This window comes from Panthera uncia, chromosome X, assembly GCF_023721935.1.
Source record: "Panthera uncia isolate 11264 chromosome X, Puncia_PCG_1.0, whole genome shotgun sequence".
Classification (NCBI taxonomy): Eukaryota; Metazoa; Chordata; class Mammalia; order Carnivora; family Felidae; genus Panthera; species Panthera uncia.
Window position 1 is genome coordinate 77,347,939 of NC_064817.1, and position 17,679 is coordinate 77,365,617.

At 39.5% G+C, this 17,679-nt stretch overlaps 1 protein-coding gene across 1 annotated transcript; it reads left to right on the forward strand.

The window, feature by feature from the left end:
- The first annotated feature begins 613 nt into the window (after positions 1-613).
- On the forward strand, positions 614-15,749 carry TNMD (tenomodulin). Its single transcript, XM_049644051.1, has 7 exons — positions 614-725; positions 879-1,010; positions 9,941-10,081; positions 10,292-10,393; positions 13,402-13,555; positions 14,947-15,113; positions 15,409-15,749. The coding sequence occupies exons 1-7, from the start codon at positions 678-680 to the stop codon at positions 15,616-15,618; spliced, it is 954 nt and encodes a 317-aa protein (XP_049500008.1). The 5' UTR covers positions 614-677; the 3' UTR covers positions 15,619-15,749.
- Positions 15,750-17,679: the final 1,930 nt, after the last annotated feature.

Genomic DNA, 17,679 nt, shown 5'->3' on the forward strand with positions numbered 1-17,679 from the left:
AATATCAACATTAAGGAACAGACTGAGGAAGAAGATTTAGAAAAGGAAAATAATCAGAGAGCTAGGATGAAGAGAGAAAAGTTATAAGTAATCTTTTAACCCTGTTTTTAATTAAAATTAGTTGATAACATATTGGTCTCTGTCCTCGAAGAACTTTATCATAGTGGCAGAGGCAGTATCTTATTCATTTCTGAATTTCCAACACCAAGTACAGTGCCTGACATTTAATATTCCTGCAATAAATATTTGTTAAATCACATGGAATTGAAATCAGGACTTAATTCCTTTTTTTGTTTTGTTTGCTTATTTCTGGAGTGTGCAGCATGTGTTGCCACTGATATTTTAAGTTTGTAGTGAAAAATCATTTCAATGTGTCCTAGGCTTGGTCCCATTCCAAACCAACCCCCAGGACAATAGTTTTCATTATAGCCTTCTGTCTTTGCCAATCAGGATGGAATTCTGTGCACAGAAGTTATATACATATATGGGTATATCTATGTAACAAATCACAGCACAGGAGCCCCCTGGGTTACCTCAGGCTCTGGTATGACATATTTGAGCCATATAAATTCAGCTTCTCCTCTGGCATCTGTTAGCTGACTCACTTGCAACTCCACCTCAGCAGTGGTCTCTCAGTCCTCTCAAAGCAGGAAAAGAGTACTGTGCACTGAGAGAGCATGGCAAAGAATCCTCCAGAGAACTGTGAGGACTGTCACATTCTAAATGTAAGTTGATTCATATTTTTTCCCTTTTGAGCAGAAGCATGGTTTCACAGATTTATTATATCGCAATGTGAACATTAAAAAGAGAAATCAAAGGTGATTTTGAATTATGGCTTGCTATTTTAAGAGCTATTGTGTATTGTTTTATTCTTTTAGGCAGAAGCTTTTAAATCCAAGAAGATATGTAAATCACTTAAGATTTGTGGATTGGTGTTTGGTATCCTGGCCCTAACTCTAATTGTCCTATTTTGGGGGGGCAAACACTTCTGGCCGGAGACACCCAAAAAAGTAAGTAAATGCACATATTATCTAATGCTTCTGTTTTGAGTTTGATTGAATTTAATTAGTGCTTGACATGTATATTACTCTGAAAATGAAAATCGTTAAGTCCCTTTTGCATATATTTTCTGGTTTTATGAAGAACTGAATCAAGATTTTGCTTTCTTTCATTTGTGTAATTATTTTGGTAAAGGAAAGTTTGTTTTCTCCATTTCAGTTAATAATGATAAGAGTAGAATTAGCCATTCTTTTATAATGCTTGGGTTTAAGAAGTTAAGACTCCTACTAGAAGCAAATTTTTTACTGTAAGAAAAAATATTTTTCATCTCCCTTTCAATTATCTGGGCAGAAGTTGATAGAAAAGTAACATACAACCACATAAAAAGAAATCACCAGAAATGGCAGCAAAGGATTTTCAGGGATTATGTTTCTGACTTAATGTATCTGTTCTGAGGTCAGGCAGCAAATACCTTTTCAGAAGAAGCAATTCTCATACCTGACTTCACATGTATTTATGACTTAAAAAAAAACAGCGCTTTTCTGGTCCTCACTAGCCATAATTGTCACTGACCCATGAGATAGTAATGCCACAAGGTAGAAACAAGGGACACCAAGTCATTAATCACAGGTATCTCAGAAAACTTCTGATATTAGGGTAATTTGGTAAACCTAACTGGCCATTGTCATTGATATTTGTGTACCTTAGTGTTATTGTTATACCCAGACTCACACACAATAGGCAAATTTAGATGTGACCCAAAGAAAGTGGTTCCTTCATGCTAACCATTTCCATTTAAGAGAGAATTAATAAATGTACAAGCTACAAGGTGTGAAGATGGTTTTATGTCTTTGCCACATTTTTCTCTCTGCATGTGGGTTGTTGTTACTGTTGCTATTAATTTGTTATCATGAGATCATAATTTTTATTTGATAACAAATGTAGGAAGAGAAAGGCACATATCCAGGAGGGGGGATGAAAGATAAGAAGAAAATGGGTTTACATAGACTACTGGGAGCCAAAGGAGTGATAAGAACAGAGAGGAAAGAGTATGGATTGATTAAAAAAAAAGGAGAGGCAGTGGGGAGAAAATAGAAAATTAACTGCACAAGTGTCCAAAAGAAAACAGAGAAATAAGGCATAGCTACCCTTGGATTCTTCACCTTTACTGTCATATCCACTTTCATCTAGTCCTAGAGTCTACCTTATCAAGTTTAAGTAAGAGGGAGAATGAAAAGCAAACCAGTCCATCTTTGTCTGCTTTTTTATTTGCACCTTGTTCCAGAATGGATTTCAGGCATCACCCAATGGTTATAGTTAGCCATTTCTCTCATTCTCTCTCTCTCTCTCTGTCTCTCTCTCTCTGTCTCTCTCTCTCTGTCTCATCTCATCTCATCTCTTGCACTGTGCCCTGCTTCTGAACTACTTTCTGTTCACATATCTTTCTAGAGAAGCCACCTATATTCAGGCTGTCAAGGTGGGCAAAGAAATAGAGATCAGGAAGGAAACAGAAAATGAGTAAGAGCGCCAAAATGCATTCCATTCCCATTCTGTTACCATTTAGCTAATTCTCTAGGTGATGTGTTGCCTCACATATTGAATATAGGGTCCTTTTGACAATTATGGGTGAGTTAGAGGACAATAAACCCTTTTGTTCTCCATGGCCATAATGTACTTAACTGAGTGTGGTAGGTAGCTAGCCCTTTTGACCACCTGTACAAGCTTGATTAAACAGTGGGTCAGATGGCCTTTTTTGTGACTGTTGATACTGCAAATGCTATTTTGAAAGAGTTTATGTGTTTTTCTAAACATTCAATGTTATTTGCCTCAGTACTATAAATGACAAGTGGGACCTTGCTTTTATCTTGCAAGGTGTCAAACTCGCTAACAGGGCCCATGGTTCCCTCTACTTTCATATCATATCATCTTTGTTTCTCACTTCAGTTCTCTTCTTAATGCATTATAAGGAGCAATCCTGTGATTCCTCAAACCAAAACTAAAACCTAGTCAGTGCATGCACAGAAGAGGTCAAGTATGCTATGAAATAAAGTTTACTAAGAATCAAATCTCTCATGAAGTAATCCATCTTGGGATGTACTTTTCAGCAAAGGGTTCTCAGAAATGAACAAAATTATTGTGAGGTAATCTGGTAAAAGACAATATGTGTCCCCTGGGTCAAGTTTTCCCACCATGAACAAAGGTTATTCTCCATTCCAAAGGGGCACGGTAATTTGTTGTCTTTGATATTTAAGTCCTGGCCTTCACCACAATACCCAGCTGGGTCTGTTGCAAACTCAGGAACCAGCTGGAGATGTGGATGCTTCACTCAGTCCACCACTACCTTTAATTCCCAAAGAGCCCAAGAAACCATCTATGTTTCCAATAGCTGAGACTGACAATAAGCCTGCCTCAGAGCTGACTTATGAATCCTAGGAAGGAAAAAGAAGTCAGATTAGTCTTGGAAGATTTGCAAGGGAAAAGGATCCAGGCACCTTGCGCAAAGACTCTCCCCTTAAGAATATGGCTTAACAAGAAATGTGGGGCACCTGGGTGGCTCAGTCAGTTGAGCTTCTGACTTCGGCTCAGGTCATGGTCTTGTGGTTTGTGGGTTCAGGCCCTGCATCAGGTTCTGTGCTAACAGCTCAGAGCCTGGAGACTCCTTCGGATTCTGTGTGTGTCTCTCTCCCCACCACCCCCCGGCCCCCGCTCATTCTCTGCCTCCCTCTGTCTCTCAAAAATAAATGTTAATTTTTTTTAAAAAAAAGAGTATGGTTTAGCAAGAAACAAAAGTTAAATTAAAACCCAGGTTCTTCTGGGCTTTCCTTTACAAGCCTATGGGACCTGTGGGAACCCGTGGAGACAATTGTTGATGTTGCTGTGCTTATGGATGGACTGATTTTTTTTGTTGTTCTCCTGGGGCTTCCTCCAAGCTCTTAGTGTTTGCTCCTTCAGCCTCCATCATAGCTTCTCTTTATTTTGTTTTTCTTTTTTTTTTTTTGACATCTGTTTATAATAAACAGTGTTTATTTAACATCTCACATCTGGTATTGACATTTCCATGCCAGTAAGTCCTCCTCCTCCTTCCATTACCTCCCACCTTGATGTGTACAAAAGACCCAGATTCTTGATCCCAAAGTGAGAGTAAGCCATGCTTGATTCTCTCTCCTCACACACCCCAGGCATGAGCACATGCGCATGCATGCATGTGCAAATGCATACACACACTTACACTCCAGAAAGAGAAAAGCATCAAAATGAAGTGAAATGAATGGGACTAACCCTAGGGGAACAGCTGCACTCCCTTACAGGCTCCAGGCCCCTAACCCACAACCACATATAGGAGCCACTTGAGCTGAACGAAAGCCAGACCATCAAATGCTTGTATTCAGCTTTCTCAGCCAAACAGAAGGTACCTATTCAGTCCCAGAGATTTTGAGAGTGCATCACAATGAAGCTCCACTTCTAGGCAGTGACTGCCCAGGGATCTTTGAAGCCAATACCCTAGAGAAACATTCTTCCTTTAAAGTTCCCTGCATTACACATTTAACTTGAAGCAATTAGAAGCCAACTCCCCAGCTAATTCATCCAACATGGAGAAAGCAAGTCATAAAAATCCCAGCCCTTATACCAACAATCTATAGATGTAGCACAAACCTTGTAACCTATCCACTCCAATCCTTTGTAAAATGAGGCAAAAGGATAATAAATTAAATAAATGAAATTCTGCCCTTCCTACCATATCCAGGAACTACCCGGTGCCCTTCCTACCATATCCAGGAACTACCCGGTGACTTTAGGACTCTTTAGAAACCGTAAATCCTAAGGCCCACACAGCACTCAAGATTACTGGGGGTATCCTCACAACTCCTCCATACTATCAGTATGAGAAGAGAAGTGGTAAGGATATGTGGGCATCCTGCCCTCTCCCCACCTCAACTGCAAATAATCATTAAGACAGCATCACCCAGGATTGCCAGCTCAATATCATCATATGCTGAAAATCCTTTGTTCGGAAAAAGCACTTCCTTGCTAAGTCTGGATCTAGCTTTCCTGTGCCTATTTCTCTAATACTAGCATTGGCCAGAGACCCATCTTCTTCTTCTTCAACTCCTCTTCTAGGCACACAAAGAATAAAACTGTTTCCTGAGTTCTCTGGGCTTTCCTACACAACAGTTTGGTGGGTAAAATGTGGGTCTGGAGAAGCATTCATACTCTCAAGGAAAAAGTTGGAGTTGTAGCTGGAATCTCTTTAGCAGAGGGACTGAGCTTCACCAGATGGTGCCACACTGGCATTTTAAAAAAGAAGGCTTCTCTTCATTTTATTTTCCTCCCAAACCATTCCAGAAGGAAAGTCCACCCTTATACAGGCAGCAGCTCTCACTGGGCCAGTTCTTGCTGTAGGTTATTAAGAGGTAATACCAATTATGTAGATGAGAACTCTGGCTACTAATGGGCACATTCTGATTTAGTCCCTCCATTCTACAAGGCAGCATTTGCTGAGCAACTTACATGGCACCAACAAGGAAAACCTGGCTCCTCAGAGGGAACTGTCTTTTAGAGGCTGAGAGTGGGACTGGAGCTGTATAGGGAAAGTAGCCCAGGTGATCAACAGGTAATAGCATAGTAGCAGTCCAATCATCAACCTGACAGGTATTAGTCCAAATCTGAGCAAAAGTAATTTTGTCAACTATTCAACATTGCATCTGGCAAGGAGTGGGAGATAAAGATGGGAACTGAACTTCCAGAGAAATTTGGTGACTTGCTCAAGGTCACACAGCTTTTAAGTGGCAGAGTTGAGGCTAGGACTAGAACCTGGTCTAAAGATTCTTTCTACTATTCTTAAGATGCATATAAGAATGAGGGGTGGTTGGGATAGTGGGTATGGGAAAACTTCCCAGCCAACATGAGTCTGTAGATGAAAGAAATGTTTTTTTTTTCTCGTTGAAAAAGAGGAATGTCTGTGCTGCTTATGCCAATTTTTTTCAGGGCTGAGAGCTGGTGATTGAAGATGCAGAAGTCCAACTTTGCATAAGAAACAATCTGTCTGCTCTGTGTTGGTAAAGAAATACCCAGAGGCCCTTTAATTCCCACAGGCTAGGTTGGTAATTAAATGGTACAATGCATTCCCTTCCCTTCCTTCCAGCCTAACACCTGATAACCAGCTATTCTGAGCATGTATTTCACCTTTGGAGAGTGTACCTCATAAACAGTAAAGGATTAAGGTGGAGAGAAGAGCAGCTAGATTAATCACAGGCTTTAAGAAACAAACCTAAGCCAAATGTCCTCAAATCCCTTTCAGGAAAGGCTAAAGGCACTTGCCCCCAAAATCGATTCGTCACACTGGGGTCTGAGGCAACAGTATTTTTTTTATAAAAACTAATCTCAGAGATTGCCACAAACTGAGGCAAGAAATGGAAGACTGTGAAAGGGGGAAGTTAGGGCTCATTTGTACCTGAGTGGAGGATTTAACTGGAATGAGGAAAGAATTCCTGGCCAGGGAAGAGAAATGAGTTTGGTTTTGCTCCATGTTTTCTCAGTGTGGTCTTCTTACATCTCTCACCACCTGAACTTAACCACATATCTATTTCATTTCACTTCTGAGTCATATCCCACTCCATAGGCTTCCCTGTCCCACTCCAGTGTCCTTATAGTTAAGATGACACCTATGTGTGGGTAGAACAGGAACCTATCAGAGTGGTGCTGGAAGGATGCCCTTGCCTCTCAAATATCTCCTATTCCTGGTGTCATTGTGCTTAAAATCCATCATTAGTAATTCATTCTTTTGACTTAAGTATTTCACTCCACTTTTTAAAGAGATAAATACCAATCACGGTCATCTTAGTGTGAAATCATTTGTCAAATTGATTTTTTCTTTGACATAAGGGACCTGAAGCACCATGAGATTCTTTGATGTCTAGACAGGAAACAAAGGGATAGAGGAAGATGGGAAGAAGGGGAAGGACTAAGAGAGTACAAAGGAAACAGGATATGAAAAGAACAGAAAAGGGAACATAGAAACACCAATAATTAACTTTCCCTATTTGCCAATTTGACAGTAGTGTCGTCCTCATCACAGTCTGTCCTTGCTCTGTCCTTCCTGAAGTAAAGCTGAGTTGGGGACAGTGTGAGATGAGCTACTGAGCACCCAGTCATATGTTTCTCAGGCCAGTCATCCTGTCTCTGCTATAGTTAGTGCCTGGAAAGGACAAAACCATTTGGTCCTTTATCTCCAGAAAGACCTTCAGCCCCTGAGCCGTTGAGCTTAGTAGAGAGAAAAGTACTTCTGAGGCCAAAGGCATGAGCTCAGTCTCCTTATGGGCCAGTGGCACTTGCATAGCCATTTCCCAGGCAATGTGCTCCATAGGGACCTGGGCGAGACAGTATGTCTGGATTTGCTCAAACCCATCCCCAAACAGTCCAAAGTGGGCCACCAGCATCATCTCCCTAGACAAGGACAGTCTGTTCCAAAAGGATACCTCCGATAGTAGAATTCCATCTGGGTGAATATATAGCTTCCCACCCCCACCCCTTATCCAGGATTCACACATAAATGAAGTCATTCTGATCCCACTCCATTTAGCAGCCTATCATTGCTAAAAATAAGCTAATAATCTGGTTAATGAATGTGATCAGAATGGACCCCTTCTCTCCCACCAAATCAAACCAAACCAAAGAAAAACCCAAAAAACCTCTTTGAAGGAATGTTGAAAGTAATCAAGATCTGCTGAGCTTGGCAGTTTCCAATAGTTTTCATCTAGCAAGGTGTCCAAGTGAAGTGCATTGCCAACAGTGCAGGAAAAGTCATTCCACAGAAGTACACTGAAATTCTAAATGTCACCGGTATGGTTCCATAGTCTTCTACCAATGATTGAAAATACAGCCTGTATTTTTTTCTTTTGCCCAGGTAGGCAGCATTCCAACATCCCCTAGTCTCTAACCTCATTTTTCCATGCAATAATCCATCAGTGGTGCTGCTCATAAAACAAACACCCCACCCCACCCCCAATGACTAGTAGTGTCGACATTTGTCTCAACAATGTATAGTATTTGTAAAGAAATTCCCTCCCATTAGGAGATCTGACAAGACTGAATCTGAAGTAGATGCCTCTGTCCTCTACTTAAGTCAGGCCTACTTAGAGTTCAATTTCTTGCCATAGGTAGACATTTCTCAAGCTGGCTGCAGAGCTGAAATTGAGGAAATATTTATAACTAAAAGCAAATAACAAGCCTAAAGGAATTTGTTTGCTACCTGTCACAAACCAGACCAGAATTCCTGAGTTAACTCTGCAGTTGCTGGAAGGTTGTAAATACCATTTTCCTTCCCATTTTAAAGTATGGTGTCTTAAAAGACCTTGCCAATGTTTAAAATCTCTTTATGAAGCTGAGAATTTGTCCCTGGTGGGAAAAACGTATGCTGTATAGTTAATACTTAATTTAGTATACCCAGTACTTAAATACTGACCCTGTCCAAGGCACTGCAGAGCTACAAAGAAGTGAATGACATTATTGCTTCCTATTCAGCAGCTACAAAGACTTTTAACACTTGAAGCAACATTGTTTCTACAAACCCTTCCAACTTGTTTTTCTACTTGAGCTAGGGAGAATTTGACCAGGTTAAACTAACATTCAGTCACAGACACCTGCAGACATTAAAAAGCATCCCGACCCAGTATAAGCTCTAAAAGGCCTTCTGTCACTGGAAGCCATATCATTAGAAAGCAACATTGGCTCTATAAATGAGTTGTTTTAGGGGGATTTTCATTTACCAAATGTTTTTTGTAAGGAAAACTAAGTAGAAAAAACTTGATAGCAGGAAGCATCCTAACAACAAGAATAAGAGATTTCCACCTGGCACCATCAGGTCTGGCTTGGCTTGTGACAGGTAGCAAATTACTTTAGGTTTGTTATTTGCTTCTAGCTACAAATATGTCATCAGTTATGGGTAATGGGCTTGCTCCTAAACTGGGACACTTGATGGGACTGGTCCTCTTGGTCCTAAGAAAAAATTACCTCTTGTAGAGGTAATTTCTCTCTTGTAGAGAGAATCTGGAGTTTTGCTTCAACCACTCAGGAACAACCTGATAAAGAAGACTTTTCAAGGCACTATTCTTGTATGATACTGTATTACTGAGTGCAGGGAACTTGACACAATTGTCGAATTCTATATATATTCAAGTATAATATATTTCTACATATATTCAAGTATAATATACTTGAAGCCAGCTGAATTAGGTTTGGAAAACAAAACTCAGGAATAAACTGAGTGGGTTTGGTTAGCCCATAAAAGAGACAGTCAGAAGGCAATAAATGTATCCTGGAGTCGAAATGGAAGGAAAAGAAGCAGTTGAGGTTAGATAAGAGTATTACCTAATATTGGCGGAGGAGAATGGTCTTCAGATTCTAAAAAAGACCCAAGACTGCTGAGGTAATATTAAAGTCCTGGTTAGATAAGGAGATAAAGAGCAATACCTAAGCATTCTACATGTGTTCAAATCTGTTTCTCAGCCGCTAATGAATTTCATGGGGAGAGGGGGTGAACACTACTTGGAAGGGAAGTGGTAACTTAAAGAAGCAGCAGCGGTTTTACATGATCCCTCTGCTTAACGTAAGGGAAAATACTTTACAGGCTGGTTTGCAAAAATATCATTCACTATTTAATCAAGGCTGCCAAGAAAAAAATGTTGGAATTTTAGTGATTAGTTCAGCAACTTGGGTTGAATACAAAATACTGGCTCTGAAGGGATCCCCATATCAGCTTCAGTGCCAAGAAGCACCTCACTTTAATCTTGAGTCTCAGAGAATTCCCAATGGTAAGCTGCTGAGATGGCACCTCACCACAAAGGCTCCAGAAACAGAAGGTGCCCCAGATATTACCCAATTAAAGTGTCATATGAAGGGACACAGTGAGTATCTTAGAGCTTGTTTTCCTCTGTTCTTCCAGACATATGACATGGAGCACACTTTCTACAGCAATGGAGAGAAGAAGAAGATTTACATGGAAATTGATCCAGTGACCAGAACTGAAATATTCAGAAGTGGAAATGGTACTGATGAAACATTGGAAGTACATGATTTTAAAAATGTAAGTTGGTTACTCCACCCCTCAAGGTTTCCCACTTAAAATATTAGAACATTTGAGTCAAGTTAAAAAATAGCCTTTAGCCTCCACTGAGTTTGTAAAACAAAAGCTTTCCCTTTGAACTCAAATTTTGCCATCCTGGGGCCTTAATAGATCATGGACCTTGTTAACTGTCACAATTTCAGGACGGTCTATTTTTTTGTCTGTTTATAGGGTTACACTGGCATCTACTTTGTAGGTCTTCAAAAATGCTTCATCAAAACTCAGATTAAAGTGATTCCTGAATTTTCTGAACCAGAGGAGGAAATAGATGAGGTAAGTAAGAATATTAATAGTGGTAGGAAAAGCCATCATTTATTGGGTATTAACTATATGCCAGACATTGTACTAAATGCTTTACTCTCATTTGATGCTCACAATGACCCTACAGAGAGGTGCTATTATTATCCCAACTTTCCAATGAGGAAACTGAGTTCAGAACCAAAATGTGACTTTTCCAAGGTCACACAACTAGTGAGGAGCAGATTGGGATCTTGAACTTGGGCCTTTTGAAAAACGAAAGTTCATGCTATTAGGAGCAACACTATACTTTTATACCTGGGTAGCCATTAACATTCTGTACATTTGCTTCTAAACCAAAGATTTCTAGTAAGACGTGTGAGCCAGAGGAACCAAAGCAATACTGCTTAAAGATAAAGTCTTAAAAAGAAAAGTCCCAAGGCCACCTGAGATCCTTGCCGCTTTTATAACACTGTGGCATTCACCTATTTAAAAGATTCCAGTTCATTCACTTTACCATTGTATGCTAGACTCTGCTAATGAAATAATCTGCATTTAACCTCACTAGGAAAGGCAAAAGCAAAGAAGGTAAGAACCGCAGTGTAATAACAAATTCTCTGAAAACATACTGTCAGGCCAGGGTAAGGCAACCTAAGATACTGGTGCAATCACTAAATGGCCCCTGAAAACCTAGTGGGGGGTGGAGGATTATTCACTAAAACACAACTATCATTAAAGCCCTTGAGGCTCTTAATGCTTTCCTGATATTCCGCCTGTAACTACAGTATGTTGCTATCAGTGAAGGAATAAGGGGAACCTTAGCTAAAGCCATATTGTGGCAGCCTATTCCCACTGTAGCCAGAAAAAACCAATTATTTGTTTGGTTTATTTGGTTTTCTTTTAGTGTTTAACTGGCAAATGTAAAATGAAATTATGGCAATGGCACAGTGGCCTCTCTATGTACTGTAAAGACCTCTTTCTTCTTTCTCTCCCCCATTTTTTTCCACTATTTTCCTACATAGCTCTTTCTATTTTAATTCTCATCTACCCATTTATTTTTTTCTTCTCCTTTTCTATTTTTTGGGGAGTGATGTGGGATAGGGAGCCCTTTATCCTTTCCTTTACCCAAGTCTCAGAACTGTCATTGGCTCCCCCAGACATGCCACTGGTCTCCTTATGGTCAGGGAAATTACAGACCCTTGTTACTAGAATTTCCAAGGAAAAAAAGAAACTTTCCCAGAGACAATGCTGTGTTCTCAAGGTCTATGGTAGTGAAAAATTTTGGAGATTAAAAAAAAAAAAAGCATAAATTCAATGCATCTGAGGAACAGAACAACTTCCAGGAGGATATTAGGAATTACTGCCTAATTAGGAATTAGGCAAGGATAAGATGAAGGGAGAGTCAATAGGAGAAAAAGGCAGTACATGTTGCTTTTTTTTTTTTTTACAGAAAATAATGTAAACATTTGAGTAGGGCCAGCCAGCAATAAAACCTTGAACTAATACAACAGGATTTATTTTTCTGAAAAAGATAAAGGTAAAGGCTCATAATGTCTCATTTTGGCCCTAATTTATTCTTCAATTAATTTTGCCAAATCTTTTAAATAACCTAAGTATTTATCTCATGATAGTGAGATTACTTTTATCTTCAATTATATATATTCAGGCTACAGATTTTTTATGAGTTAAGTTTGCAGTTCTGGATGACAAAATCCCTCTTATTCTGTTCTCACCACTGTATCTATGGTTTGCGCATGCTAAACATACAGAGCAGGTATATAAATAGCCCTGATTTTGCTAACAAAGCTGGTCAGCATAACAACCTCATTTTCTACAATCCGTTTCAACACATCCCAAGGTCTTTACAAACTCAAAGTTGAAGAAGCTAAGACTTGAGAGTTTTAAATAACTAGGGAAAAATTATACAAAGCCATATTTCAGAGAACGTATTAATAAAAACACTGAAATCATAAAGCTAGAAAAAAAAACAAAAAAGAAAAGTAAAAGCCTTATTAAGAGTAGGGAAAATGTCGGGGTACCTGGGTGGCTCAGGTGGTTAAGTGTCTGACTCTTAATCTTGGTTCAGGTAATGATCTCACAGTTCATGAGATTGAGCCCTGCATTGGGCTCCACACTGTCAGTGCTGGACCTATTTGAGATTCTCTCTCTCCCTCTCTCTCTGCCCATCCCCCACTCACTCTCTTTACTTCTGTCTTTCTCTCTCTTTCTCTCTCAAAATAAATAAATAAACATTAAAAAAAATTTTGAAGAGTAGGGAGAAATGTCAAGGCCCAAAAGACAAGTGAGTAAGAAAGTAGGTACATAGATCAACTACTTCCAATACAAGAAACTGAAGAGAAGGCAGTGTTCTTGACAATATAAGAAAAGCTACCTAAAGAAAAATACACTGTGAGACAAACTCTAAGCATCTAGAATGAAAGGAGCAAAAGAACAGTAAGGCCAGTGAAGTTACAATCTAAAGACTGGACTGTAACACACAAAAAAAAGACATCTTTTACACTACAACTAGCCACCATTAACAGGCAAATCTTGTAAAACCAAAATAGTAAGGTTGATTGCTATTTAATTGATCTCACCAGTTTGGATTATAGGAGTTTTTTCAGCTTGAGATCAAATCCTGCTTGCAATCTTAGTTGCAAGCCTAAAACAAGGCAAGCACTCACAACATCCATTTAAAAGAGCAAAAACAAATGTAAATCACTCAGGGTTCCAGAAGCCCAATTAAAACATATATGGCCCAGTGGGAGGCCCAGAAAACGATGGATAACCTTCCTAACTGTAAGTGAAATGGTAGCAGAGCAAACTCCTTGTACAGTGAATAGCCTTACTGTTAGACCCAAGAGAGGGATAAATTTTTAACTCTCTCAAAGGCACCTACTGTATACACATACACAGCTAGTTCACAGACAGCGCTGGGATTGGAATTGTTATCCAAACTTAAAATAGAGTGTTTTCCAGTATTCCATAATGTCTCACTCATTTTATTAATTTCTCTGCCTATCCCCACCCTGAACTTCTCTCAGAATGAAGAAATTACCACCACTTTTTTTGAACAGTCTGTGATTTGGGTCCCAGCGGAAAAGCCTATTGAAAACCGAGACTTTCTGAAAAATTCCAAAATTCTGGAAATTTGTAATAATGTGACCATGTATTGGATCAATCCCACTCTAATAGCAGGTATGACCTCCTTCTCCTCCTCCTCTTTCCAAAGTTAGTAACAGGTTAATGTTCCCATCATTTAGAAACTACATTTCTAGGAACACAAATGATCAGCTTATATCTTAGATGAAACTGTATATGCTCACCACCAAGGGAGGAAGGAATTTTTCACAGCCAAGTTATAAATCAGATAAATCAATGCTGACAGGCTTTTAAATATCCCAGCAAAGTTAATGCCACCCTAATGTGACTAGTGATAGCAAAAAACCAATCTGTCTTTCTTTGCACATCTATATTCATTGCAGTTGGGATATCAGACTATTGCTCAAACCACTGTGTACCCAACCCAAGAACAGAAGAGAGGAGCCAAAACAATGTTCTGTTGTCACAAGAATGATTCTCTGTGTTGACTGGTGGCATTCTCCCCAGAAGACAGGACAGTCATTGTAATACAAATTTCTTTGTGGCTGTTTTAGGAATCACTATAAAAGTAATTGAGGGCTAGAGGTCTACAGTAGAAGAGGTCAGCTCTCAACTTCCAATCAGCTCATAGAAAAGGCAAAGGTCTCTGGATGTCTTATTCTTCCCAGCTAATATAGAATTTGACCTCCCTCATTCTAGACAGAATAAATTAGTATTTATTCAAGAGAGACCACCCTTACCAAATGAAGAAGCTATTGGTACTTTTTGGCAGCTTAAAAAAAGAGGCAACTAAAGACAATGTGATATTCTGGATTGGATGCTAAAACTTCTGCTTCAACATTCTTTTTCTAAAAGACATTAATGGAAATGATGATGAAATCTGAATAAAGTCTATAGTTTAGTTAATAGAATTGTATCAATGCTAATTTCTTAGTTTTCATAATTGTACCAAGGTTATGTAAGATGCTAATGTTAGGAGAAACTGGATAAAGGGTATATAGGAACTCTGTACAATCATTGCAACTCTTCTGTAAATGGAGGATTATTCATAAATAGATTTTTTAAAAAAAAAACATTTTAAGACAGGAAAGAGAGGAGAAAGTAGGGGAAGACAGAGGGCACTAAATCAAATCCAGCAATCAAAAAATATTTACTGAGCACTTATCAAAGGTAAAATCATTGTTGGGAGACACTTAAGTCCCCTCTCCTGGTTTTTAAAATTAGGGTGCTAGTAAGGCAAACAGTAAGTATTCAATGCCAAATGAGCAAAGAAGAGATCTGCGTACATGGGAATAGTCAGATTTCTTTGGGGGAAAATCTCTTTATAATTGCAGCTGAAGGAGTTTGGAAAAGTGGTTCATGCTTGCCTAAATGATGGCAGTGACAAGATAATGAAAATCTCTATTCCCAATACCATAACCCCAAAGACTTCTTTTGGGAACCATTTGCAAAGGAGGTGCATCAAAACTTTGTGTTTATTCCCTTAGTTTCAGAATTACAAGACTTTGAGGAGGATGGTGAAGATCTTCACTTTCCTACCAATGAAAAAAAAGGGATTGAACAAAATGAGCAGTGGGTGGTCCCTCAAGTGAAGGTGGAAAAGACCCGCCATGCCAGACAAGCAAGTGAGGGAGAACTTCCAATAAATGACTATGTAAGTTACATTCATGTCACTCTGTTAGAGGGATAGGAAAGAGCCCTCAAAAAACTCACTACCCCTTAGATCAAAGTCATTAAAAGGTGCATGGTCATTGTTTTAACAAAAAATATTTAAGAAACTTGTAATCCCTAAGGGGCTCATTCATAATCAATCTTGATCAATCTTGATCAGACTAAGGAATTTAGTTTCTCACCAGTCCCCAGTTCATGTAGTCTTATAGTCCTTCCCTGCTTGGTGGGCCTTTTCTTAGTGAACCTTACCCTCCAACCATGGTTTATTCTTCTTTCAGACTGAAAATGGAATAGAATTTGACCCCATGCTGGATGAGAGAGGTTATTGTTGTATTTACTGCCGCCGAGGCAACCGCTACTGCCGCCGTGTCTGTGAACCCTTGCTAGGTTACTACCCATATCCATACTGTTACCAAGGAGGGCGGGTTATCTGTCGTGTAATTATGCCTTGCAACTGGTGGGTGGCCCGCATGCTGGGGAGAGTCTAATGGCAAGTTTGAGCTCAAGTGCTTAAACTTCTGGCAGCCAACATATAATAAATGCATGCTATTCAATGAATTTCTGCCTATGAGGCATTTGGCTCCTAGTAGCCAGTACTCCAGAATTACTTGTAGGTAATTTCTCTCTTCATGTTCTAATAAACTTTTACATTATCATCAATGGCCTGATTGCTGTTGAATACACTGGGTAAATGTTTACTAAGAATATTTCCTGCAACTGAAATGGAGTAGATCTGTCTAACATGGATGACAATGATGAAAACTTGCATTGTATCAGGTTTGGGGAGTAGGAAAGGGCAAAGAATAAGGATTCTCAAATATCGTAGTTTACTATGTTGTATTGAGAAAGTAGAAATGAGGGGCTGATGATAAAATGTCCCCATAATTGATGCATAAAAAAAAACTTGTCCTTTTGTGCATAGCCCCAGTGTTTAATTATCTGAGAGACATATTGTGGTCTTGCTCAAGCATCTGTTAAGCTGCTGGATAGGCAGTGAGTCACAGTAGGCCAGCACTAAAATGTTCCAAGTGCTCAGACTCAGCAAAGGAGAAAGCTAACCTAGCAAAAAGGGTCCCAGGCTCTCCTCCTGTAAACAGGAACTCAACTTTGGACACATTCAACATCTATAACCTTCAGTCTGACTTCTTTTTAGATTAGGGTCTGGTTACATAACTTTCCAAGGCAATTGTCTGGAAAGGGGGAATCCATAAATATCATTCACAAAAATAGGCATCATAGCAAATCACCCAGCTGAGGAAACAAATGGGATTTTTCCCCCTCCAAAACCACAAGGAACTAGCAGCATGCCACTTTCTTTTTTTTTTTTTTAATGTTTATTTATTTTTGAGAGAGAGTGTGTGTGTATGTGTGTGTGGGATTGGGCAAGGGGCAGAAAAAATGAGACACAGAATCTGAAGTAGGCTCCAAGCTCTGAGCTGTCAGCACAGAGCCTGACGCAGGGCTCGAACTCACAAACTGTGAGATCATGACCTGAGCTGAAGTCATAGGCTTAACTGACTGAGCCACCCAGGCGCACCTAGAAGTATGCCACTTTCTTAAAGGAAGGGTAAGGCCTAGTTTCTGATCACATGATACTTTGCTTGGGAAAGGGAAAAGGGTCATAAGAGAGAGAAAAAGCAGTGGTTAGAAGATAATATTAACCTTGATGTCCCAGCCAGTTGTAGCTTCAAAATTCCTGTCTACCAATCTGTCACACCTTCTAGTCTCATTTGACTCTAGTCCCTCCATTGCTCAACTCCTAGGTTAATGTGTCATGAGAATATCTGTCTGTCACTTTCCATCAGAAAAGCATTTCCAAAGAGTAAAGTCTTCACCAAGATGCCTGTGGGCCAGGAGTCATTTCCCCCCTTTTAATAGTTGAAGAAGCAAATAGAAACAGATTTGCCCAAGGTTAAGATTAGCCAGTCATTGATAATTAGCATGCATACCATACTTGGATTACAATTTCCACAGAATGAGAGCACAATAAAACATATATAACAATGCAGCATCACTGCTTCCCTAAGCCCAGCCTCCCCATCATAAGAAACGACACCAAAGCAACTCTGACTCTTCACACCAGAGACCTTGTAGTAATTCTAATGTTCCCTGTCCTCCACTCCAGTCTCTCACCAAATACTGCCAGCTTGCTCTCCTAAACCACCCCTCAATTATGCTTATAGTCTCAGCCACAGGTTATTTCTTAGCACAACTGTCAAAACTTCCTCCCTACTGAAGTCCCCAGGCTGTGGACTGAAGCTAGGACAAATGCTTTTAGATACAGTTAATTTTTCACTTACAGATTTTATGAATGCCATTTCCTTTCCTGAAAGTCTATAGTGGCTACTTACTACATTAAGAATTGAGCCTAACTTGCATTCATATAGTCCTTCCTCAAACCACTCTCAACCACCACCTCCTATCACTTTTCTCCTGATACACTACCCGCCCCTTTGCTTGTCTCAATCACATTAGCTTCATGCTCCATTTGTGCAGCCATCCCATCTCCTTCACAAACTTTTCTCTCACTAATTTGTGGAAATTTAAAA

Excerpts from the sequence above, each read along its gene's own strand:
- TNMD (XM_049644051.1), top strand. The coding sequence starts at position 678 with ATGGCAAAGAATCCTCCAGAGAACTGTGAGGACTGTCACATTCTAAAT. Across the intron at positions 10,082-10,291 it reads AAGTACATGATTTTAAAAAT|GGTTACACTGGCATCTACTT; the intron begins GTAAGTTGGTTA and ends GTCTGTTTATAG. Across the intron at positions 13,556-14,946 it reads CAATCCCACTCTAATAGCAG|TTTCAGAATTACAAGACTTT; the intron begins GTATGACCTCCT and ends TTATTCCCTTAG.